Genomic DNA, 25816 nt, shown 5'->3' on the forward strand with positions numbered 1-25816 from the left:
GACTGCAAACTGAATAGCAGAGGAATCTATGAAAAATGTTGGTTCTATATGGGTGTGGAAATTAGGTCAAAATATTCCAGAAAATCCATCATTATTCAGTCATCAATCCACATTTCTAGTGAGTCATAATTTATTAGATCCTCACCAATGATTAAGCTCAGCCTGAAAGCCAAATGAAATATGTCCTTATTACACATGTAATTACTTCAATATTTTATCTCTACACCAAGTATCTGAAAGCAGTTTACTAAATTGAAAGGGAGAAAAAAATGCGAACATGAAACCTGAAATGTAATACTTTTTATCCTGCTAATGTAAACATTTTTGCATGCATTTGCACATATAAACGCATTGCCACCTATGCTGGTGCAATTATTTGAAAAACTTATCACAGAAAACAAGGAAAAAAACAAGCAAACCAAACAGAGATAGATATATCTATTTATAAATAGGAACAACAGGACATAGAACTTACTGAATCTAGTACCTGTAAATTTCAGTAGAGCTTTTGAGTTGAAATTTAAAACTTTTAATAGTTCTTTGACTTACTGATCTTACTGGAACCATGATGTTAGAAGCTTCTATCATACACATACACAAAAAACCTGCAAGACTTTATATGCAGTTACTACAGCTGAAAACAAACAAACCAACCGCAAACTTGGTAAAACAGCTTTGGTAAACATTTACTCCTCTGCTGCTGTAGGTAATGACAGTGATGCAACCAGATTCATGATTTCAACAGCACTTTAGCACTTAAATACTGTCAGAGCTAGGGGAACGGAAGACTGACCAAACTTTTAAAGCACTACTTACTATTTCACATTCCTTACAAGTATGGCCAAGTAATTTTCTTCTTTCTTCTTTTTTTCGAATAACCTCAATATGAGGAAAATCTAACACAGTATTCTTTCTGAAAAATAGAAACATTTTCACATGATAGTACTTTTATTTCTTCTACATAACTGGAAATTTCTGTTTTTTAGAACATAATGATGGAGAATCAAGGAAAAAAAATAACAGATAATGCCTGCAAAACCCAAATCAGATTGTATTTCATAGCTGAATAGGACTATTTTTATAAATAAAAGGTTTTAAATGTAATATGATCTTTTACATAACCAGAGATGTATGTCTCATTATTATGGCTTTTCATTGTGTGAAAGTAATTATTAGATAGAAATTGTTCAAATATAAATCTTCTGTAGAGTATTTATTTTTGTCCGAGTTGTGCTTGCACCGATTTCCATGAGAGGAACATATGTGGGGGTTCAAGACCAGAACAGATTCTTTTCAACTTATCTGCTCACAAAACACTAAACAAGTTTTCCTCTACAAAGACAACATACACCAAAGTGAAAAAAAGACCAAGCTAACTGAAGGGCTTGGTATCATTATGAAATAAAGATACAGACTTCCAGTGACGATTATACAGACAGCAAATAGAGGAGGCACTAAGAGGCACAGTTGTTGAACATTATTCATTTATTGCGTAGAGCGTGGGGCAAAAATATCAGAGAAGGAAAGGTTTTTATTTATACAAGCAACCTATAGGTTCTTGGCTCTTAAACTCATACATGACCACATGCCTGTAAGAAACCACATGGATTACAAAACAGTGCGTTCCATAAATAATAAAAAGCAGAACAGGCAATACCTTCTCTTCAGCAAATATGATAGGCATCTCAACATGGTTAATTTTTTTCCCTTACCCCAGCTTTTATGTAAGGCTTTTATCTAATTTAGTAGATCTTTTGCCTGTGCATCTTCAACTAATATATAACAAATGTTGATTTTATGGAGGAACAAGCTCCCTATAGGGAGAATACAAAGAGCCTTAGAATGTCTATACAGAACAAATTAAATTACCTTTCATCACTTTTGAAATATGGCTCCACAAAAGCTTTCTGTTTGGCTTTATCTTGTTTATCCTCATTCTCTGTACATATACATGCAAAACAAAAAGTTACATATCATATAAAGTTAACAGACTGCCTGGGAAAACTTCTGTAAAATTATTAACCAACTAAAACCAATAAAAACCCGTCATGTACATTCAGTCTGAGATAATAGATTCAAGTATGTACTAAAAACAATATAGAATTGATTGAACCAGCAATCAAAAAGCATTCCTGGAGTAGCAGGAAAACAGTAGCAAGACAAGTAAAAAAGACAAGCAGAATATTACAGGGAAGGTTGCTTAAAATACAAAATACCGTAAAATCTTTGATAGAACCTAGGATAGGGAGAAGAAAGGAAGTAAGTAATCTGTAGCCAAAAACTAGTATGACTCTTGGGGATGATCTTGTGCAGGGCTAAGAGTTGGACTGATGATCCTTGTGGGTCCCTTCCAACTCAGCATATTCTCTGATTCTGTTTTCTTTAAGAGTCACTTTGCTGTTCTGCTAACTTCCATTACACATCCCACATTTGGGTGGTGACTGTATAAATGGACTAGTGAAATAATTATCATATTGGTTTATGTTATGTCCTTACAATTAATCAATTTTCACATGAATTTATGAAAAAAGAACCGATGGTTTACTTGGCATATTTGTTCTTAGAGAACAGAGCCTGATTTCAAATCAACTTCTGCAGTTTAACTAGTCTAATAAAGACAAAATCGAATCATATCGCACTCTTTAGTTTCTTGCTTGCTACTGTTATTCCCTTATCCCGCTCTTCATCATGAAGAGTTTCTTTTTCATCACATGCAGAAGGACTATCTTCTGGTAGGCAGGATTCATATTCTTCATGGGTTGTCTGATCAAACATCTCTGTTATTTCTCCTCCTATTATAAAAAGTACAATGAACATCCAAATCAGCATCTCCATGATTTTAGTCAAGAAAGTGCATTTTGATTGAATGTGTATCAAAAGAAGTAACATTTAGTCTTCCCATAGAAAGTCTGGTATGATGACATAGTAAACTTTCAAAGCTGTTTGTTACAAGAGTGATTGTTGCAGGTGAGATCAGAGCTGTTACATGGTTAAGTATTTAACTCTTTGAGCACTATAAATGAACTGGCTCTCTTGGCACAAATCCTATCATTTTCTTAACCTTAAAAAAACCCTCAAAATCCACAACCAGACTGATCTGTGCAACCTATAAAAATACATCAGCAGTTTTTTACTACAACACACTTTTTACTATCTAGTCATATAGGGAAAAAATGCCATTCATTCTTCCCTTCTCAAAAAAACCCTCCAAACAACAACCCAACAAAAAACACCCCAAAACTCAAACAAAAAAAAAAACCAACCCCCCCACACCACAAAAAGTAGCAAACCAAAGGGGAAGAAAAAAGTCTTACTTGGACTGCTTTCCTGATTTTGCTCTTGATTTTTCATTTTTAATAGCACACTATCACTAACATATGTGTAATCCATGTCAACAACTTCCCCTCCGACTTTGCTCTGAGAATCACCCTAAAAAAAGCAAAAATGACAATTGCCCTCAGATGCAACTGGTGTAGTCAGTGTCACTTCTGTGTATTCTGAAACACTTTCATAGCAATTACTGGCTTCTTTTTGGACACTCTTTTTTTCCCCCACAGTAATGTCTGCATGATAAAGATATAAAATCTACGTAAAGAATAATATGTTTTGAAATTCAAGTGTGAAGCATTTATTTGATGGGCAAGAAATGCCTTAAAACAATTCCAAAGATAAAAAGTAACAATGAAACATACAGAAATTAAAGACTGGACAAATTAATAGATTTTAAGATAGTCTTAAAGTAAGAGAGACAAAACAAGCAGACTTCATGAAAATTCTCAGAGATCTTAATAACCAAGCTGCATCCAACTCAGAGAAAGATAATAGTCATTATTAGCACATTTTCTATCACAGATGTATCACACTGAACATTTTCACATGAAAAATAATGAGATTTAGAATATTTTTTGTCTTAAAAGAAACTCAAAACCACCTCCAAAAGCATCAGTTTCATACAGAGTATATGTCTGCTGAGTTTATCAACTAGACAGTGGAAATGTTTTCGGATAACTGTAGTGTACTATGCAAAACCAAACATTTCAGGTGTGCAAACAAATATTAAATGAGATTAATTTAAAATTTTGTTAGAAAATGAGTTTGGTCTGCCCAGAACAATGTTCATGATAGTAGTTTTTCAGGCTTTTTCCAACATAACAGAACATGCAGGCTTGTTATAAAAGTTTACCTTTGTATCAATCACAGTAATGTCCATTTTGTACTGTGAAAGGTCAGCTCCTGGGTCTACGCTCCACTGTAGGTTTTCTAAAGAGGGTTTATCTTTCAGGTCTGGATGAAGAGAATATGAGAAAAAAAAAAGACAATCAGAATCAAACTCTGCCAGCAGCACCCTATAGTGTGTAAATTATGTAAGCTTCCCTTTTGTCAATTCATCTATGGGTTTAGGGATTATTTTTCTCAAACAGGCTCATTTGGTGTAAATAGTATTTTGTCTGAAGAGTTAGAAATAGATCTTTTAAGTTTTTTTGTCATATTCAGGAAGCACACTACGCCTTTGGGTTTGTATGAGGCATATAACATAAAATACACTTGCAGGTAAATCCTCTGTCAGGTAGTATTGATAATGCATAGAAGACATTCATAGGTTCATGGAATTGTTTAGGTTGGAAAAGACCTTGAAGATCATTGAGTTCAACCATTAAGCCAGCACTGCCAAGTCCACCACTAAACCAAGTCCTTAAGTACCACATCCACAAGTTTTTTGAACACTTCCAGAGATGGTGATTTCACCAATTCCCTGGGCAACCCATTCCAATGCCTGACAACCCTTTCAGTGAAGAAATTACTCCTAATATCCAATTCAAACCACCCCTCGTGCAAATTGAGGTCATTTCCTCTTGTCCTATCTGGTTACTTGGGAGAAGAGGGTGACCTCCACCTGTCTGTAACCTCCTTACAAGTAGTTGTAGAGAGTGATAAGGTCTGTCCAAAGCCTCCTTTTCTCCAGGCTAAACAATCCCTGTTCCCTCAGCTGCTCCTCATAAGACTTGTGCTCCATCCCCTTCACCAGCTCCACTGCCTTCTCTGGACATGCTCCAGCACCTCAATGTCTTTCTTTTAGTGAGTGGTCCAAAACTGAATACGGGATTCAAGGTGCAGCTTCACCAGTGCAGAGTGACAGCCCTGGTCCTGGTCCACAGTATTTCTGACACAGACCCTTTTGGCCACCTGAGCACACCGCCACCTCATTGTTCAGCTGGCTGTTGACCAGCGCCCCAGGTCCTTTTCCACCAGGCAGCTTTCCAGCCACCCTTCCCCCCGCCTGTAGCAATGCTACATGGGGCTGTTGTGACCCAAGTGGGAACTTGGCACTTGGCCTTCACAGAATCACAGAATATGCTGAGTTGGAAGGGACCCACAAGGATCATCGAGTCTAGCTCCTGGCCCTGCACAGGACCATCCCCAAGAGTCACACCATGTGCCTGAGAGTATCATCCAAATGCTTCTTGAACTCTGTCAGGCTTGGTGCTGTGACCATTTCCTGGGCAGCCCAATCACCCTCTAGGCTAATATCCAACCTAAACCTCCCATGACACAACTTCAGGCCATTCCCTCATGTCCTGGCACTGGTCACCACAGAGAAGAGATCAGTGCCTGTCCCTCCTCTTCCCCTCATGAGGAAGTTGTAGACTGCGATGAGGTCTCCCCTCAGTCTCCTCTTCTCCAGGCTGAACAGACCAAGTGGCTTATACCACTGGCCTCAGCCCATCCATCCAGATCCCTCTGCAGATCCTTCCTACTCTCCAGCAGATCAACACTTCCACACAACTTGAGATGTCTGTAAACTGACTCAGGCTGCACTTGATCCCCTCATCCAGGCCATTGATAAAGACATTAAACAGGACTGGCCCCAACACTGAGTCCTGGGGAACATCACTGGTGACCAGCCACCAGCTGGATGTAACTCCATTTGCCACCACCCTTTGGGTCTGGCCATCCAGACAGTTTTTTACGCAGTTAAGAGTACACCTGTCCAAGCCATGAGCAGTCAGTTTCTCTAGAAGAATGCTGTGGGAAACAACATCAAAAGCTTTGCTGAAGTCCAGGTAAACATCCTCAGTCTTTCCCTCACCTACTAAGCAGGTGTGAATCCTTTAGTGGATCCCCATCCAGCCTCATAGACTTGTGTGTCTAAGTAATGCAGCAGGTTGCTGACCATTTCTTCTTGGATTATGGGGGGCTTCACACTGCTCCCCTGTCTTCCAGTGCAGGGGACTGGGTACCCTGAGAACAACTCATCTTACTATTAAAGACAGAGGCAAAGATGGCATTAAGTAACTCAGACCTTTCTTCAACCTTTGTCAATATGATTCCCCCTGCATCCAATAAAGAATGGAGATTCTCCTGAGCCCTCCTTTTGCTGCTGATGGATTTCTAGAAACACTTTTTATTGTCTTTTACAGCAGTAGCCAGATCAAGCTCTAGCTGGCTTTGGTCATTCTAATTTTCTTCCTGTGTAACCTCACAACATCCTTGTAGTCCTCCTGTGTCCTCCTGAGTTGCCTGCCCCTTCTTCCAAAGGGTCACAAACTCTCTTTTTTAATCCCTGAGTTCCAGGCAATGTTCAGTTAGGTTGGTCTTCCTTCCCACCAGCTCATCTTTCAGCACAATGGGACAGCCTGCTCCTGGGCCTTAAAGATTTCCTTCTTGAAGAATGTCCAGACTTCCTGGACTCCTCTGCCCTTCAGGACTCCCTCCCAAGGGAAAACTGTCAACCAGTATCCTAAACAGGCCAAAGTCTCCCCTCCAAAAGTCAAAGGTAGCAGTTCTGCTACCCCCCATTCCTTACTTCTCTGAGAATTGAAAACTCTATCATTTTGTGACTGTTGTGCTCAAGATGGCCCCAACCATCATTTCACCCACCAGTCCTTCTGTCCACAAACAACACGTCCAGGGGGTGCCTTCCCTAGTTGGCTTGCTATTTACATTAGATCAATGAGTCAGGTCTAAGAAAAGAGCACAGAAGCATAAGAAAAGAGTACAGAAGTGTCTGGGCGTTGTTCCAAAGATGCCTCTTGATTTGTCTGTGAAGAGAATATTTAGATTTCAAGCTACACAGCCACACCAACTAGTGACAGATATATTTTAAATTCATAATGCAAGTATTTCTAAATAAAGTATGCAGTGTAATAGCTCACCTAGGGAGTACAGAAGCCTTGATTTTACAATCCTAGTTCAAAAAATTAGTTTTCAGACTGAGAACACTTAATAGGAAAGAAGATACAAAGAAGAGTATATATACAGGACGAGTATACGGCAGCCTGTGTTTATTATCACTAAAGGTACAAATTTCTTTAACAGATCATTAGGAATGATGAAAAATATTAATCAAATAGCTTATCCTTACACTTAAGTATAGTTTGAAAAAAGTTTAAACTCAAACTTGCTGAGATTTTTATTATTACACTGCTAAACAACAGCAGTGCTAAATAAACAAGAAAGAACAAGATTCCTAGCCTGTTGAGTGTACACCTGAATACCAACGATATACTTATTAAATAGTGGCAAAAGAATGCCAGGAAAATACAGATTGTAAATGTGGGGGGTGATCTTAAGAAGTCCGGAATAGAAGGAGTCTGAGTTAGAAGCAGAATGAAGTGAATAAAGTGGAAGAAAGGAACATACGAAACATTCTACTCAACCATAGTGAAGGCTGAGGCGGTAGGGCGGCAATAAAAGGAACATTTTCATCAAGTTACCTTGCTCATTTTGCAGTGCTTTACTTTTTGATACTCTGCAAGGGTTTGGTTGAAGCACAGATGCTGGTTCAGACTCTACATGTCCCGTCCTTGTTTTCTTTCTATTTGGTACATGGCCACCGGCAACCTAACAACATATTGCAATTTTACTATTTCCCAAAACTTAAATATAGTATTTCAAAGGAGCAGAAAAGAAGTCAGAAAAGTGTACCTGTACATCACCAAAAAGTTCCTCTGTCTCTGCAGAACTTGGTAATGGTGCAAATTTGAAGGGAGGAACTTCTTCTTTCATTTGGATCTGTTTTTTCTTATCTGGGAATGTTTTCCCCAGCATTGCCTCTTGTACATACAACTCCTCTTGTAAATCTCTACCAAACAAACAGCTCTCATTGGAATTTTGAATGGACGATAAACCTTCAGGAATGGGCTTCCCCAGGTGTGAAAAAATGTCATTCAGAGTCACCTGTTTCAGTCTATTTTTACATGTCTCCTCACTTCCTTGTTTTTTCTCTTGACAACGAACTCCAGAGAAGCGATCGGACAGATCCAAGGGCTTATCAACTGTATGTTCCCCATTAATATGCTGAACATCTGATCGAAAGGGCACAGAGTTCTCTTTGTTGAAAGATGTTTTTTCACAGCTAACTGCATGATCATCTTCAGTTTTCTTTCTCTTAGCACACCTGCCTTCTAGATGCTTCTGGTGTATGAGAAGGAAATCGCTCTTGATCACCTCATTTTTAGCTGTGCAAGTGTTTCCAACACAGGTTACAGCCTCACTAATATTCTTTTTCACAACCATTTGCCTATTGGTAGACGCCTGGCTGATAACTGAGTTGATTTCTGTTCCAAGATTCAGTGGTGCAACGAAAGCAACATCTTCGGATTTTGATTTACTTTTATGAGATCTGGAACTGGATGGACTGTTGAAGAGGTTGGTTTTGAGATTAGCCTTCAATCCTGAATCTAAAATACAAGGAGCATGACCTGTACTTGAGTTGTTCTTCACGCTGCTAGAAGCTCCAAAAACAGGAGAAGCTACCTGAGAATCCCAGTCAACATGTGGTGGAGTGTTCTGAGATGGATCTGAAATACTGAATACAATGAGAGATGAGAGATTTTTCTGGTGTACACAGGCTGGGAGGAGAGAAAGGGATATACAGAAATTATAAGTTTCCTATTACTCATCTGCTATAAAGCTGTGCAAGTTGCTAGTATTAACTGAAAACAGAAAGAAAAACCAAAGGGAACTTATTCTAGGAGTAAGTACTGTTGCAATTAAAGAGCTGTAAAAGGCAAACAAAACACAGATCTTGCCTTTCATTTTGGTATGGTGTGAAAATCTGTTCCACATTCAACTAAAAACAGAGGACAGACCTAAGCCTGCCTAGGAATCTCTTCTATCCAAGGACTCCCTATCTTTCAGTGCAGTGAAGAGGAAGAAAGAGAGAAAGACTGCTATTGCAACCAATCTAGGTTCTTGTATAGATCTTAAAAGCAAGACAACATATTCTCAAAGCTTCTCCAAGTGAAGGAAAAAAGCGCAAGCTTCTTTCAGGTACTCTGTTTTTTTACCTGTCATCAATAAAACATACATTTGAGATGACAAATAGGGCCAAAAAATTTCAGTTTAGACCACAACATCCTGAGGAGAGTGGGAAGGGCAACATTAAATCAGTATGACACCTAATCAGCAGAAAAGTTTAATGATCATTTTCCTATTCCAGCTATAGGCCCATTATGCCCAGGGTTATGAGCCTCACACGATGCCTTGCAATAATGAGAAGCTGGGAAGGCAGGGACTGTGTACACAAAAAGCCCAAATCAGAAGTTTGTGAATGAAGTAAAAGTCCACAGTTTTGCATTCTACCAGTTTCTTTGCTTCCAATGTTATTTACTTGAAAGAAACACCTATGATATGAAAACATTTATTTCCATGTCTTTAAAGCAAAATGCTGTTAAGGTTTTAAATTCTACTAAAACCAGAACTTCATATAAGCCTGCTTAAAACAGTATTATTATAACTGTGTGGAAACACACCCTAAATTGCTGTCATCATTTCTTGATTCAGAAGCTGGATGCTTTCTTGAGTCTTCAGTCTGCATGCTCTCTGGGGCCTGGCTCATAACTGTATTAGTGTGGGGAAGATTCAGTACACTCTGAGACTCCTATAGATGGTGAAGGAAAACAAAGGAAGGAAGCATGAGAAGATACTGGAATTAAATATTAGAAATATCAGAATTAAAAATTAGAAATGTGCTAGATTTGCACACAAATACTCAGAGTGCCCATTCAAATTGAAACATTCAAAACTTCATGAAAAATAATAAAAGCTAGGAGATGAACTTTTGGCCAGCAACTTTAAAGAAATCTTATGGAAATTGAAAATAATTCATCATTCAAATGCTCACACAGAGAAATATTCTGCATACTATAATTTTCATGGTAGTTACCAATTAAAAACATCAAGTAATCTGACCTGGAATCACCAAACAGTCTCATCACCTAATACTCTATTTCAGTGTCTTAGACTTGATTACTGCACAAAGGGAGTTTGGCAGACCCAAGGGTTTAGATCACTGTATTAATAAAACTTGCAAGTTCTATACAAAGCGGGAACCATGTCCCAACCCTTCTCCCCAACCCCCAGACAGGTCAGCTGAGTTGTATCTCTTCTTGCTAGAGCAATTCAGTAACGAGTAAGCAAAAGCAAACCAAAGTGAGCTTACTGGAACTCAGAATACCTTTGCAGAATCTTAATGCAAAAGAGAAAAAACACTGGTTTTGAAAACAACTGGCCCAAAAAGCTGGTTATGTAAGAAATTTGGGAATACTACTTACAGATTCCTCTTGAACACCAAGTCCAATAGTTTCTGCGACAACTGCAGCCAAGTTAAAAGATGGCTTTGGAATGGGATAGCCTCCCACTCTTGGTTTATCTTTGTGAGAAGATCACAGTAAGTTACATATATATTATAGTCTCTTACTCCACTCACACAGATGGTACAAACACAGAACTAAAAAGTTCACAAATTAAAACTGGCATTTATGGAAATAGTTTGACCTGTATCAGATAAAAATCATATCTGAAAGTGCTAAGTGGAGAAGGGGGGTAGAAGAAGAATTTCTGATGAGAGCAAACTGCTGTATCAGCACAGAGAAATATGCTTCCAATCTGAATATAGTTTCCAAAAATTAAAATACAAAGACAAGTCAGTGTAAAAGTTGCTTTTCAATCTCCCAGTCCAGGGCAGGAATAGTCTGAGAAAAGCACATAGAACAGTGGCAATGTATATTTATAGTAAAATGCTTCTCTTGCATATTTCCTTGGTGACAGTCACCACTATTTTTCCTATGTTTTTATTAGAACAACAAATAGATGAGTTTCCCTTCTTTGAGGGGTTTAACGGTATACAGTTCATTAAGCTGGGGCAAGTTAATAAGATTGGAAAGTACAAGAACTACAACCACCACAACCTTGACCTGTACGAATGATTACATGTTAATTCTCACAGTCATTAGTTAAAAAGGTTTGCACCTTTTTACATTTCTTTGTTAAAGAGAGGTTAAAGAGATGAACCCTCAGTTTTACAATATTTTTGCCTTATTCTGAATGGAATTAGAACTAAATCTATTAATACACTTACTTGGTACAGGGGACAGTTGTGGATCACAGGTGTCTGCCACTAGTATCTCTTCTCTGTGGTTACTGCTCACTTGTGTGGAAAAGAGTGGAATTTTTCCAAACTCTAGGAGATGTAGAAACATTTTCACTTGGTGAAATTAGGTATCCTGTCGTGATAATTTTGTGTAATACAGACAATGATCCTGACCTTAAAAGCGCTTGAATATGAGTTTTGATATGTCAGTAGATCCAGTAATCTAAGCACACCTGATAATTTGTCATAATGATACCTCAGAATAAAGTCACAAATATTTCATATTAATCCGTTTTCTCACAAATATGATCCCAGCCGGTCAGCCCTAGAACAATACTAACAAAGAATTACACCACTGTCTATACTAACCACATAAATATATGTATTCAAGCTCTATTTGATCTGTTAATATGGCAACAAAACAATTAAAGAGTAAACCATCCAAGGGACTAATGTTCTGCATCAGCTAACATAATAAAGTGAAAAGGTGAAAACCTGAGATCTGAATTATGCCCAACTCTGCCGTGTAGTCTTTTCTGTCCAGATGACCGACAGCTTTTCATAGGCATTAACTGTGATAGGTATTTACACCATTTCTTACATATTATACTTCAGATTCATTTAGTAGCTCCATTTTTTTATTCAGAAAATGGAGAGGTATAGATAGGTATGCTTAGGAGAAATTATTCACAGTAATAAAAATTTCAAATGCAAACTAAAGGCCATGAATAACCAGCTCACCCTTTTTACCCCACTGTTGTCCTATTTTTATTCTTCAAAAGAGGCTTTTAGTCAAGACTCCTATTTAAATATATTCATACACTATTTAAAATACCTTTTTTTATGCTAGAAGATAGATTAACAAAATAAGAGCACCTGGATTATCGTATTTCCTGTGTATCATTAAAATACAAGCACAAAGACCCTTATTTCACAAAAATATTTCTCATAGTTAAAATACATTAGAACTTACAGAACAAAGTCGGGAAATAAACTGTGGACAATACTTCTAGACTTAAGACAGAAAACAAATGCAAATGGTGTATCTGTACTAGAAGAAGAAAGATCATGTAGGTATCTACCAGTTTCAGTAAAATTAATTTAATTTGCATATTCTGCAGAAGAATGGCAAAACATTTGTTTCCCTCTCCGCTAGGTGGTGGCATCGCTGCATGCACAAGGCAAACCTGAACAGAATTTTTTTTAGCTAATTTGTACTTCCGGAAGAAATACAGGTTGAAAAACTGTTACATTTGAAGATGGATGAAGTAGAAGGTTGAGATAAGTTCTGAGCATAATGCTGACATAACAGTTACTGCCAAAGACATTTTCCCCTGACTCACGTATTATTGCACAAAAAGGAAAAAGGCAAACCAAAAAAAGGCATAAGATTTTTTTTTTTTTTAGTTTTTGCCCTCTGCAATCAAATTTATACATCATCTTTCTCTATAACCCTTAAGATAATTTTTAAGTTAATTAAAAAAAAACAAAAACAATACTCTTACCACTGTTGCTAAGTTCCAAATCTGAGTGTGCATGTTCTGTGTATCGGATATGCCTATTCTCTTTTTTTCTCCTCATACGATTAACCACAGAAAATGAAGAGGTCAGAACTGGAGAATCTGGAATGACTCCTTCTTCTAATTCCACTGCTTGCTGCTTTTGCTCCCTGGAGACCAAATCAGGTGGTCAAGTAAAAATCCCAAGTCAGCAAGATGAAGAGTTTTCATTTCAGCAAGCAGGACAATCATATGGTCCGAGAAAGCAACAACTAGGAAATGCAGCCATCTCAATAGCATCACAGTGTAAAAAAGTAATACTACAAGCCAGTTTTTAGATACATCTAAAACCAAATTCACTATTGCTCCATCAAGCCAAGGAACAGCATAAAACCCTTGCTCTTCACACTTGAAGTCAACATATAACTACTGCTCTGTGGAAGACCTTTTCCCTGGAAGAACCTAGGCATTGGAGAGGTTATAGCTTGCTCTCTGAAGCATGTGCTACTTTAACAAAAGAATGCTGAAACAGATGGATTACTGTCTTTTCTCCCAGTACATCCCAAGAATACTGTCTTAAATACAAAACAAAAACTTTTGGACAATTTTAAATAGCAATGGACAGCACTCAAAGCAATGCCTCTCCAGAGCATTTGATGTTACCTCCAATTCACAAGGTCTTCAGAGATTAATGTAAAAAGCGTGTAAAGCAGGTAATGTAAAACACAAAATGAGTTGCAGCGTTTATCTTCTCTCACACTGTCAGCTCTAACAGCCTGTTGCAGAGTCAGTATATAAAAATTAGCATTAAAAATAACTGTATTTTCTTTCAAAAAACTGTATCTAGACATAGCAAGGAAATAACAATAAAAAGTGTTAATTTTGGATCTTTTAACTTAAATACACTTTGTTTAGTACTTAATAGAGGCTACCTGCTCTGTGGTAGCGGCAGTGAGAAATGGAAGAGGTAGTAAAAGAAAAGTACACAGAAAACTAACTCAGCCTGCTTGGTCATCTTTCTGCAGTTGCACTTTTCCTTATGATTCTCAAGAGAAAACACAGGCCAAAAGATCATTCCCTAACTACAAAAAGAAGGATATAAGGTTTTGATCTAAGGGAAGAAGAGGAAATGCAGATATATTTTTGCTTGGATTGAAGTGAACCACAAGATCTTATATAAAATAAGGTAATGGAAAACTGTAAAAAGCTGTCTGGCTTAAGACAAAAAGCATTTTTGCAGTTAGGCTTTTTACTATGATTAACTCTGAACACAATAACAAACACTGATGCACCTGATGCTCTGAAGCCTTGACGAATCCTATTTTGTGATTTTCTAATTCCTCTTTTCTAGCAGATTTACAAAAAAAAAAAAAAGCACTGTAAAACTGTATCATCTACTAGCAATGTCTTAAGAAACAAATCAAAACAAACAGCAAAACAATACATTCATCTATTTACTTTGCAAATTTAAGTTAGCTGTTAAAGTTCTCTTCAAATTTACTGGCACGTGTGGCCTTGTATGACAAATTAACCTACTATAAATGTATTTTTCAGTATGTTAGTTCCGTGCAAACTAAGAGGTAGTTCCTACATACCATCACAAAACAATGCCATTAACTGAAAAAGCTGCTATATACATAACTACATAATAAATTCTGAACCATGGAATTATCTGACACCTCAGAAAAGGTTTCAGTAGAAATTTCCTTGTGGTTTCCATCCACACATAATGAAATCCTAATCTGATACAGGATCAGATAATACAATTCTTCTACAATTTCATTGATTTCACTTCTATGGAGAATTCTTAGATTTTTTTTCCCTAATATTACACCTTGGTAACAAAATACAGAAGACTGCAAAAATCTGATTTCATGTCATGCACCAGAAACAACTTGCTATTTTATACCTATGCATTGATAGTATATTGATCTAAGTTATTACTTCTAAATAAAGTAACATGACTATAGTTAAACCAAAACATCCAAATGCAGTGACTATATTAAAAACAGAAGGGCCATCCTTGTTAATTACTGTTTATCCACTCAACTCTGCACTCACTTACATGACCATGTAACATGCAGAACAAGTAACTTAGTGTTACATTGGTCATTCTCAACTTTCCCACATTGGCTGGAGATTTTTACAGGAAGCTAAACCACAAGACTGGAGATCAAACTAAATTAATTAGGATGGATCTGCCTGGTGCCAATTTTTTTCAAGTCATCTCACTGCATAGAAGAACCGTTACTGAGCAGCAATTACACGTTGCAAAGGATATAGAAATTTCTTCCTACTTGGTACTAAAAGGTAATACTCCTATGGTCATGAAGTACATTACTCCAAGAAGATTAAATGCATACAGAAAAAGAAATAACAATTAAGGTGCAAAGGATGGGAGACAAACCAAGAAATACAAAGTAATAGGACCCCGGCAACTCTGAATAGAAATCCAGTTGTTTTACTTCTCTACCAAAGCTACCTTCTGACAAAGACAAGAAAAAATTAGGGGCATAAAAAGGCTGACTTATCACGTCCACACATCCTGCCCCGTTTCCCCCATGCATGTACACAACTTATTCACAGATATGCAAAAGTGAGATAAGTTTCAGATGATGTCAAACCATAACAAGAATGGAACACTACCTCTGACTTGCACAGTGCACCATATTTGCATATTAACCACAACATTACATGGCACATTCTTGCTATTTCAAATTAAAATTTGATGGTCACTTTGTAGCTTCCCATTTTCATGGTTTTCTTTCAAAATTTACTATGGTCTTTTTTCTTTTAAAATTGTAACATTATTGTAAGTTTATTTAAAAAATTTATTGTAAGATCCTGGGATTTTCTAAGAAACTACTTTTCTAAAGTTTTAACCTAGAAGGAAAAAATTGATAAAGAGTCGATTGAGGAATAAAAGTATGAGACATAAGGCTTTGCTATATACCATGACCAGAGGTCAAAAAAATTTCTATGACAAATTTACCTCTCTTGGTTTAAAAAAAGACACGCCCATTTAAAAGAAAACAAGAAACCTGCACAATAGAAAGAGGCTAGGCTTATGTTGCTTTAGTGGCAGTATGCTATCTTTTCACAATCTATCAAAATAAGGAAACAAGTTTTAAACACTTAAAAGCTGATGTTTATATTCCCAGACATTTCTACTGGGGAATAGGGGAAAGGGGGAAATATCTAAAACAACTCAAAACTTACTCCAGCTCCTTCTGTAATTGCTGGAACTGTTCAGTTATCTTTTTATTTTCATCCTGTAAGTTGTTTTTTTCATTCACTGCAGTTTATACAAAAAAAGAGAAAAAGAAAATCAACAGACATATGTTAATATCATAATTTTGCCAGGTCCTTTAATCGAAATTGTAAGTAATTATAAAATGTAAAACTGTAAAATGTGAACCCCTCTCTATGGTTTACAAAAATGAAGTTTCAAGTTAATCATTAAAAAGGTTGCAAATGATGTATTAGAAAAGGGAAAGGTGTCACAATTACTGGATAATAATATTTGTTCTACACATTCATTAATTACTTTTGTCCATGTACATACAAGCGAGACTGTGCTGTAAATATGAATGAATTGCTCACTTGAATTCATGGACAAAATTGCTTCCTTAGATTGAGGATAACCTATGAAGTATAAAACAATTAGAATTCAGTTTTAGCCACTGAAGCAACCAGCTAGTAGAAGAGAATGAAAAAACTCTCCACCAAGAATTTCTTTAAAATCAGTTAAATATTTTGGAAATTAAGAGAGACTAATCAGAACTTTTTGATTCTACTTTTCTTAATTTCCAATTCATTCTGTATGTGCTTCACACAAGCTTATGGCATCACCCTTCAGCCTTTTTTCCATGCTGTCTCAAACTAACGTAGTGATTAGCTCCCAACTTTTCTGTTTGCTTTAATTTTTGTATTCTTGTTCTTATTTTGTTGTTGTTGTATATTTTACCTCTGGATTACTTTTGACTGACCTTTTCCACTGGTTGTCATACAGATCTCAACCCAAATCCACAGAACCCCACTTTTCTGTCAGACAGTGTTCCAGAAGGTTTGCACCTAATAGGTCTCACCTTGATTTTTAAGGTTCAGAACTTTATTTAAAGATTAACAGGGTTCAGCCAATCATTAAACACAGAATTCAGAATATTTTTACATAAATGTCCAATAATAGAAATTCTTGAAAAATTGATGTATTTTGTATTAGCACAGAACATATTATTTCCATAACCCAATTAGGCATTGAAAAGCTACTTTTTGTATTTGGAATTTCTCACGTTTTAAATCTCATTGAAATTCTGCTTGCTCTTGATCAAGCAAGACAACTAAATAATACAAAATAATTAATGGTAAAGATACAACTAACATTTTAAAATCCTGTCCTGTATTATTTAGCACTTCATACAACCAATCTTTCCAAACTCTCTTTATGAATGCATTTGTGTCCTGCTTGAACGTCACCTAGAAGAGTTTATTTTGCCCCACATGTACTACTTCCTGATTTCAAAGTGTGCTGCCTACAAGTTGCCTGGTGTAGATTCTTTTGTGGTTTCCATGGGTCATGTGAAAGTTATGGGTTTACTGCAGTTAAAGTTCAAGTTCAGCTAACTACAGACACAAGCTGGACCCAGGGCACTTAGTCTGAACTTGCTACTTTGCAATCACCAGTTCCTTTGAAGTCATGATTTCTTTAGGAAAGCTGGCAATCAGTCATTCTAGCTGCAGGAATAAACAGAAGCAGTCACATTTTATCTAAAGTAGCTACTTTACACTGTAAGATTTTCCATGTCAGTTCACTTTCAGTATCAGCACTTCAATCTAAGAAGGTGGGTCAAATGACTAGTAATTGGTATGCTACATATTTTCAGACTGTAGAGTTAAAGTATCCCCCGACTGAACTTTTTGGGCTTACTAAGCACACCACATATAAATTATATCAAGTTACAGGAATTCATGAAGAGCTAGTCTACAAAATAGTATGTTTTGTCTTCAGACTTGTGGATAAAACTCACTAAGCTCAGTAATAAGTTTGAGATTCTGCTGCCGGATGTTTTCAAACTCTTGCTGCTTCTTTCTCATGTGTTCTTCGGTTACAGCACATCGATCACATAATCCTGCTCTTAATCTACAACAAAATCGAGAAAAAAATGTCCCTCTGTTAAGAAAATATTGCCATACATGAAGCAGATATCCACGTTAACAGACCTTTTGAACAATGAATACCAGAAAATTTCTGACAACTGTGCAGAATGCAACTAAGTACTGTGGGTTTATTTGTTGACATAACAATATTTTAAGATTTCCAAATGACCTATTACTACATGCACTAACATTTGCATAAATGACTGTAAATACTTGATACTTCTAAAGCAACATGCATGACTTTATTAAATAAAGTAGAGCATGCTACACTTTGCCACTGAAAGCCTTTGTGAGATGTCCTACTAAGGATAATGTCAGACATAAATTACCAGTCATTGTAAGCAAAGTTCATTCAAGAAAATACAAATAAGCAAACAATTTCAGTAAGTATTTAGTAAGTGTTTCAGAGAGTATTCAGTATTATTACTTTATCTAAGAAGGATATATTACTGTCATTATGCAAAACAATTAAATAAAAAGGACAAAGTTCACTCTGTAACAAATGCCATGCAAATGTGAAATCTTTTATCTTTATGTAGACACCAATAACTAAAGTGGATCCAAAAGTTTATGTCATGTGAGGCATTGACTTCACTGTCTCTAATGGTTTAGATCAGCTATTTAAAGCATACCTGTGACCAGAAAGTACTTGTTACAATCACTCCATCTTACCCGGCATATTCATTCATGCAATGAAATATATGTTCATTTTATAGGTGATAACTGAAGTATATTTATTTCTGATACACAATAAAAAGCTAACAGTATTACCAAAGTGAAAAGCAGACTCTCTTTTGCCTGCTAAATAAGAAACCAGTCAGTCAACAGTTCTGCACTGCTGCTGCTTCCACATGAAGTATTAAAAAAACCCAAACAAACGAAGGTTCCAATTTCAATTTCCAATTTCCAAACAGTTGAATATTGGAAGTAAAAGCCATACTGGTTTATTGGTACTCTAATATTGTGGAATTATGGAAAGAATAAATACTGAAATGCCTCTTCATATTATCTAATTATGTAATAGACAACATATTATAATCTCGTTGTATTAAATCATTTTAAGCACTCTTTTAGTTTTCTGCATGTAAACTCTTCATCTGCTAAAGGATTAGAAAAGTCCATCCACACTGTGAGTGTCTCTTTACTTACATGGTGTGAAAGTTTATTACCTGCATGGTTACAAGTTTATTCCTAAAGCCTTTCACAGAGAAATGGAGTTGAAATCAAAATTTGAGTATCACAGCTCTAAATTTGAAGTAACAGAGAATGTTGGAAAATAATTTACTATGTAATGATGTCCTGTTCCCAGAAAGCTTCTGAGAGGTATAACTTTTAAATATGAAAAAATACACTGTAATTTCATGTCTGTTGGTTTTGTTTTGCTATACCAGATTAAACAGGAACAAATAAGGGAAAGGCAGAATGGGTCAAAAGGCAATGAGAACAACTAAGTCTAAAAGAAAGTAAAGGACAGAACCTGTCATTATATTTAGGTAAAACAGACAATTGGCAAAAAAGACTCCCTCAAATTTGAAAGATTTCCTAATGAGTTATTTAATGAGCTTCACAATATATTATAGCCTTTGGGTTTTGTACTTGTATTATGTCTTGACTGATATGCAAATTTACCTCTACAAAAATGGATGTAAGAGAATGCACCCTAAAATGTCTTTTTGCTTCCCAAGCTGCTCTATTTTATTTATCTTAACTGAAATAAGCAAACTAAGCACTTCAAAAATAACAATATAACAAAACCACCAAAACATAATAAATTCAACTGGCAAAGTGTCCAGAGTTACTCTGTAAGAGCAAAACACAGCAAACTCAAAAGCTAGAAAACACTACTTCACCTGTCTTCTAAAACCTTGATGGTGTCATGAAGTGCTTTTTGCTGTTCTCTGAGCTGTTGGTTCTTGGTATAGAACTCTTCAAGCCTCTCTGCATCCCTGAAATCAAACAGAGAAAAATTATTTCTAGTTTTAAATTACAGCTATTTTTAATTTTTCAATAGAGAATTCTCTCTGGGATGTTTCTCTCATATTCTTGGGAAAATCTTATTATCTTCAGAACAAATATTAAGTTGAAGACAAATGAAGCAAGCGTTTGTGATGAACGATAATTTAGAAATGACTGAGTTAGGAAATACACAGCTAGTTTCTAATTCGTATTACAGTTGATCTTCTGTTGATAAATCTGATTTTTGCTCAGGTAAAAGTTAAGAGTTGACAGTCAAAGCACAAAAGTTAACAACATTCAAGCAACAATTTCAGAGACCATAAGCACAAACACTTCTCTTACGCTTCACTGTGTTCTGGAGCTGTTGGGAATCTAATGGGGACTTTCACAATCAGGTCATTTTGGTCTTTTCTTAGCAGGCAGTGAATCTTGCGGTGTGGCAAAGCACATTAGTTTAGAAATCTCTGAAAGGTCTTTAGGTCCATTAGAGGTTTACTTCCTCAAGAAACAATTTGCAGAGTCTATAAAGCATGTATTCCTGTAATATGAATACAGCGAAAAGAACCCTCTTTCCAAACCCCTCAGAAACAGAAGATCTTGAGAAAAATACCTTCCCTAAAAGCCAGAGTTAATTAATTAGCATAGAGTATCTCCTCCTTAAAAGAGGTAAGGAAAAGCAGTAACATTAACTTCCCAGTTTTAGGTCCCCTTCACTTTTATTATAAGATCACCACATCTCTTTAAGACGTAAAGTACAAGCTAGAAGAACAATTTTTTTCTACAAGACAATTAACATTCAGTAAAAGCTAAGCAACTGAATCTATGTAACACGACAATGACTAACTTCTGAGAATTCATTTCCAGCTCTTCTTTTTACCATGGAATCCTTTGTATATATCCATGAAAGCGGTTGTTTGTTTTCAGTGTGCCTGAGATGGATTATTTGAGGAAGCCATGAAATTGGCTCATGAAAAGCTGTTAAGCTCACATACAACAGGAAATGAAAACATATTTACTAACTTGTTGATACAGTTCTTTTGCACAAACATACTTTTATATTGGTTCTATCTCTTTAACATATGTTTAGTCAAACACATTTTCATATTGCTGGCATTCCAGTAATACAAGAAATTAGAAATCATGGGGCACAAAGTGAATGGAACTGCTGGAAGCTTCTACAGTGTACAATCACTTTGTAAAACAAAGACATGTTTTATTAATCCTGAATTTTAAATACAGACGCTTTATCTTTCTGTACTACCATTGAGACCAATTTAGGCCTTTTCAATTGCATATTCAACCTATAAAAAAGTTACATGCAAACAGCATGAGGGACCATTTAAGACTTGTACTTTCACTTCGGGAGGACAATGCATTAAAGTTCTGTTACATCAGTTCATTAACCAAGTACAGCCAGGCCATGGCAAAATTTGAACTGAGAAAAGCAATCTGTATTTTTCTGGTGTTTAGGCATTAAAAAAAAAAAAATCTAATTTTTTTCAATTTATGCAACTTACAGGAGGCCTAAAGTAGCAAATTTCAAAATCATTTCTCTAGTTAACTTTAAGTCATTCTATGGCCTTAAGTTATTTTTAATAAATAAATAAGACAATAACATACACTAATACTACATGCCTTCCACCTAAACCCTATAAAATGTTCCATGAAGGTAGTAATACGACAGAAGGAACTAGGTTGTTGGTTGTTTTGTTGTTTTTTTTTTTCCTTAAAATTCCAGTGCAGCTGATAAACCTCCCAGACACTTTTGGCTATGAAGACACTTTGCATAATGGCTGGTCTCTGACCTAGAGTTTACAAGTCATTAGCCTCAATGCTGGAGTGGGATACAAAATAAGGCACTCATTGTCAGCTGATTACCAAGTCTGAAATACTAAACCTCAGGTATTCAGACGCACTAAGGAGAACAAGACCTCCTATGTAACAGTACTGTATCTACACTGTGGGAGCTGTAGAAAGATTCCAACAAATAATGATTAAACCATTTGGTATGTGTTCAGTCACACCACTGATAATATTCATCATCTAGAAAACTGTCTGATCATTTAAGATTTCAGAACATGGTAGCAACTTATGATACACCAGGCTAACAATACCAACAAAAGATAATTTCATTCTTTTAAATTAAAAAAATTAATAACTACTTAATTTATAAATTATACTTAAGAAGTAACAAGATGTTAAATTGATTTTTTCCAGGAGTGTAAGTGTAGTCTCTAAGAGTAATACATAGCACCACACATTTGCTAATTGAAAGCTGTATAATAACCCAATATAGTATTATGTACTAACATAAATATATTCCTTGTGATTCTTCAGTATAAGATTATATGTCTTTGACTGCAGATGGCAATGCAAATCTGGAGCATTTTTGCTACTTCTCAGAAGAATTTAATTTCTTTAATATATCTACTATAATTATATTGTTTTCCACAATGGAAAAAGATCAAGTAATTTATTCCTATTCCTCCTACACAACCACTTTATAAAGTGCAACTCATAATACAGATCATATGTAATAGTACCATAATATTAATGTAATCAAATCTGAAGTGAAAATTTAAATAAACAATCACATATGCATAACTGTTATCATTTAATTAAATATGGCTGTAGTCAGCAGAAGGAAAAGAAATGCTAATTTAATGCTGTAAATACATATTATAATTCTACTGTACATGTAAATCTTGTAATTCAGGTTTTTCCCAAATTGCTTCTAATGAACAGAACTAAAAATAAGTAGCATATAATGATCGCAAAAGAAGTTGGATATGTCTTAAAATATAAGAATTGAGTGAAAATTAGCAAGACTATTAGCAGAATCTTTACTGAATGACTGAAAGCTGAGTTAATGCACAATACCTGATATTAAAGGCAAACGTAGCCAAAAAAGAAAAAATCTAAATAAAGTTGGCTTCTTGTCTTGTCCCTTACTTCTCTTTACAGATTTGACCTCAATTTTGAAATGTCTCCTTAATTATCTTTGGTATTAGCAATGCCAACATCTTGACTGGCATCTTAGAAATACTATAGATAAGAAAACTGTAGGAGTCACTTGTTCAAAGAAGGCAAATGCAATGTTCAGGTTACATACCCTATAAACAGTTATGTACGTCTTCAGATGACTTCAGCTGAATTACTAAAGTGAGCAGAGTTTTGTACACATCTGAAGGAAGATTCCATGAAACCTCAATTGATCTTACAAAAATTACAGCTCATTAATGGCAGTTTGACTCTCCTTTAATAAATTAAATCATTGAGATGAGTACTTACAAGCATCTTTCCTTTTTTAACTTAGATATTTTCAGCTGTAAGCCTGAAAGGTAGAAAGAAGAAAACATATGTTACAGAATTCTGATTTTAAAAAATTAGTGAAACAATAAATTAACTTTCCTTTTGGCAATGACATCTGCAAAGAGACAAAAAAATGTCACTAATCTGGAGAGAAGATCACAGAAATCACAGAATATTCTGAGTTGGAAGGAACCCAAAAGGATCATCGAGTCCAACTCGTAAGTGAATGGCCCCTACGGGGATCAAACCCACAACCTTGGCATTATTAGGACTGTGCTCTAACCAACTAAGTTAATGGTTCATTCTGGACTTTTCAAGTATGTTCTACAGGATCTTGGAAACAAACATAGTTATTACAATCTCCAGGAAAGAGGGATTTCTCAAACAAACACTCAGATTCCCACTTAAACAGGTATAAAACACTTTTGTAAAAAAACCACACATGAATAGGAAGCACCATCAATATATTTTCATTGACTATGCCCACCTGAGTAGCATAAATTATGTTCTGTGTGCACATAAATGCATAATACTACACTGGAAATGAAGCATCCAACCACTGAACTGTGAAATGCATCACAGTGTATATGCATAAAGGAAACATTAAAAATATGCGATCCAAGGCTCTAAAGCACAAAAAGACAACACACTCCATTGGAGATGAGCTACCAGACTCTCTCAGCCAAAGCTTTTTTGGAAGATCTTAAGGTGAATTGAGGAATGATATTTCATCTGTAGCCTTTCTCCCAGTAAGACTCCCACACTCCTAAACGTGTATTCTGTGCAGAATTAAAAAGGTGTGCAAATACAACTGATGTTCTCAGCAGGAGTGGCCAGCTGACAGCCCAGGGGACAGAACACTGCACAACCAATCTGCTTGCAAGGTTTTGGGTGCATTTGTATGTGCACAGGGGCAGGAAGATAAAGGTGCTCCAAGTACAGCACAGCTTAACAAGCTGGATGCAGTGCTATGGAAGTGTATGTGATTACCCACACACAAGGTGGCCATTCCTATTCAAATAAATGGTCAGAAATAATCAGACCACAATGACAGAACATTTTCTTAAATACAAATCCAACAGAAGTTTTTGTGTGACATCAGAAAATAACACAATTTTTTCCTAGCACCATTATTTTCTTCTAACTATGAAAGGCTACTACCAACTTCAAGTTGAACATTAGGTGTCTTGTAAGCTCTCTTGCAAAAGCATTATGCATTTTGGATAATAGGATAAACTTATGAAACCAGAACACTTTTAAGAAAACTTCCAACAAGTTTGAATTTAAGCCAAAACACAGAGTTGATACTACTATAGAAAATGTAGGTTAAGGCAGCTAACAGGCTTTTTTTTTTTCTCCCCTACCACACTCAACTGGGAAAAAAGGGGAAAACTATTTGCTTGAGAAGGTTCACTCTTCAGGCCACTTACAACATCAGGCCAGCCACAGCCACAGTGACCCCATGCTTGCTTCAAGATGCCAGTGAGACAATGAGATTAAAAATGCAGAAAGACTATTTAAAAAATAGTTAGGAAATACAGCAAGATTTCTTTTATCTCCAAGTGTTCAGCACCTGTGAGATGTTATGTTCTATCATGCAGATCAGCACAGAAAGAGGGTTTATTTTTTTAAGTAGTTGCTATTCATCAAGTCAATTAGGTATCTGCAATTAGAACCCCTATAAAGCGTGCTTTAATGCTGCTCCACACCCATCGGAAGGAATGAAGCTGCACAACAATGCATCTCCTGTATGAACAGGTAGTCTGTTCAGCAAGTATTTAGGATTGTAACTTTGGCAACCTGAGCCACCAATTGAAGAGGTAGGGCTCAAAAGGCCCACTACTGTGCTACAGGTAACACTATCTCCCCTCTCACCTGAATTCAGGAGGAACTAAACTAGTTACTTAAAGGTTGCATTTTTTCTTAGTTCAATGACTGCAATGAGAAGGCAGGAAACCAGTCTGTTACATTTATCCAAGAGCATTGAATTACTACATCTGGTATAATCTCTTCCTTTTGCTTTTCCAGGGCACTGCGAGTTTTTAAGCATACTCATTTAAGGAGCTTTGCTTTTTTGGGTTTCCTTATTTAACACTCTAGTGAGTATATAAACCTATGTGGAATTGCACTATGTAACTTCCCAATTCAATTTTATCTTTCACACAATATTTCTATGGAATAGACAAGCTGCAGACTATATAAATCTACATTGCCTAAAGCTCCTATGAGCATTAATAAAAGGGACACTATCCCCACTAAGGTGATGGAGACCTTCTTTAAACTGTCATTAGGCAGATTAATTAAACACACAACACTATTTTATGAACCTTGCTACTTGATTAGACTACATACCCGTAACATTTCCATTAATGGCTATGACAATTTCTGTTGTGAAGAATTTTCAAATGCATTAATGCATTTTCCTAAAACTGACAGTGCCTGGGAAAACTGCAGTATTTTTATCACTAATGTTTTCTTGAAACAGGTTGGACAAGCTTCTGTCAGCAATGACACAGAC

At 36.0% G+C, this 25816-nt stretch overlaps 1 protein-coding gene across 6 annotated transcripts in view; it reads right to left on the minus strand.

Annotated features, from left to right (window-relative positions):
* The window catches only part of RBBP8 (RB binding protein 8, endonuclease), a 43985-nt gene that overhangs the window by 6619 nt on the left and 11550 nt on the right, over window positions 1-25816 (minus strand). For 5 of the 6 annotated variants that reach the window (XM_027675259.1, XM_027675268.1, XM_027675238.1 and 2 more), the window contains exons 3-17: window positions 23278-23320; window positions 19881-19976; window positions 17901-18013; window positions 16093-16168; window positions 12880-13043; window positions 11363-11464; window positions 10557-10654; window positions 9756-9883; window positions 7927-8809; window positions 7716-7842; window positions 4184-4284; window positions 3315-3429; window positions 2640-2792; window positions 1870-1939; window positions 817-913 (exon numbers count right to left, since the gene is read on the minus strand). In XM_027675259.1, the coding sequence (XP_027531060.1) occupies window positions 817-913; window positions 1870-1939; window positions 2640-2792; window positions 3315-3429; window positions 4184-4284; window positions 7716-7842; window positions 7927-8809; window positions 9756-9883; window positions 10557-10654; window positions 11363-11464; window positions 12880-13043; window positions 16093-16168; window positions 17901-18013; window positions 19881-19976; window positions 23278-23320 (2366 nt within the window). Of the gene's footprint in view, window positions 1-816; window positions 914-1869; window positions 1940-2639; window positions 2793-3314; window positions 3430-4183; window positions 4285-7715; window positions 7843-7926; window positions 8810-9755; window positions 9884-10556; window positions 10655-11362; window positions 11465-12879; window positions 13044-16092; window positions 16169-16862; window positions 17845-17900; window positions 18014-19880; window positions 19977-23277; window positions 23321-25816 lie in introns of those variants that run through there. The other variant, XM_027675277.1, reaches the window with a different exon arrangement.

The sequence above is a fragment of the Neopelma chrysocephalum genome, unplaced genomic scaffold (assembly GCF_003984885.1).
Source record: "Neopelma chrysocephalum unplaced genomic scaffold, ASM398488v2 Primary Assembly neopelma1_22, whole genome shotgun sequence".
Lineage (NCBI taxonomy): Eukaryota > Metazoa > Chordata > Aves > Passeriformes > Pipridae > Neopelma > Neopelma chrysocephalum.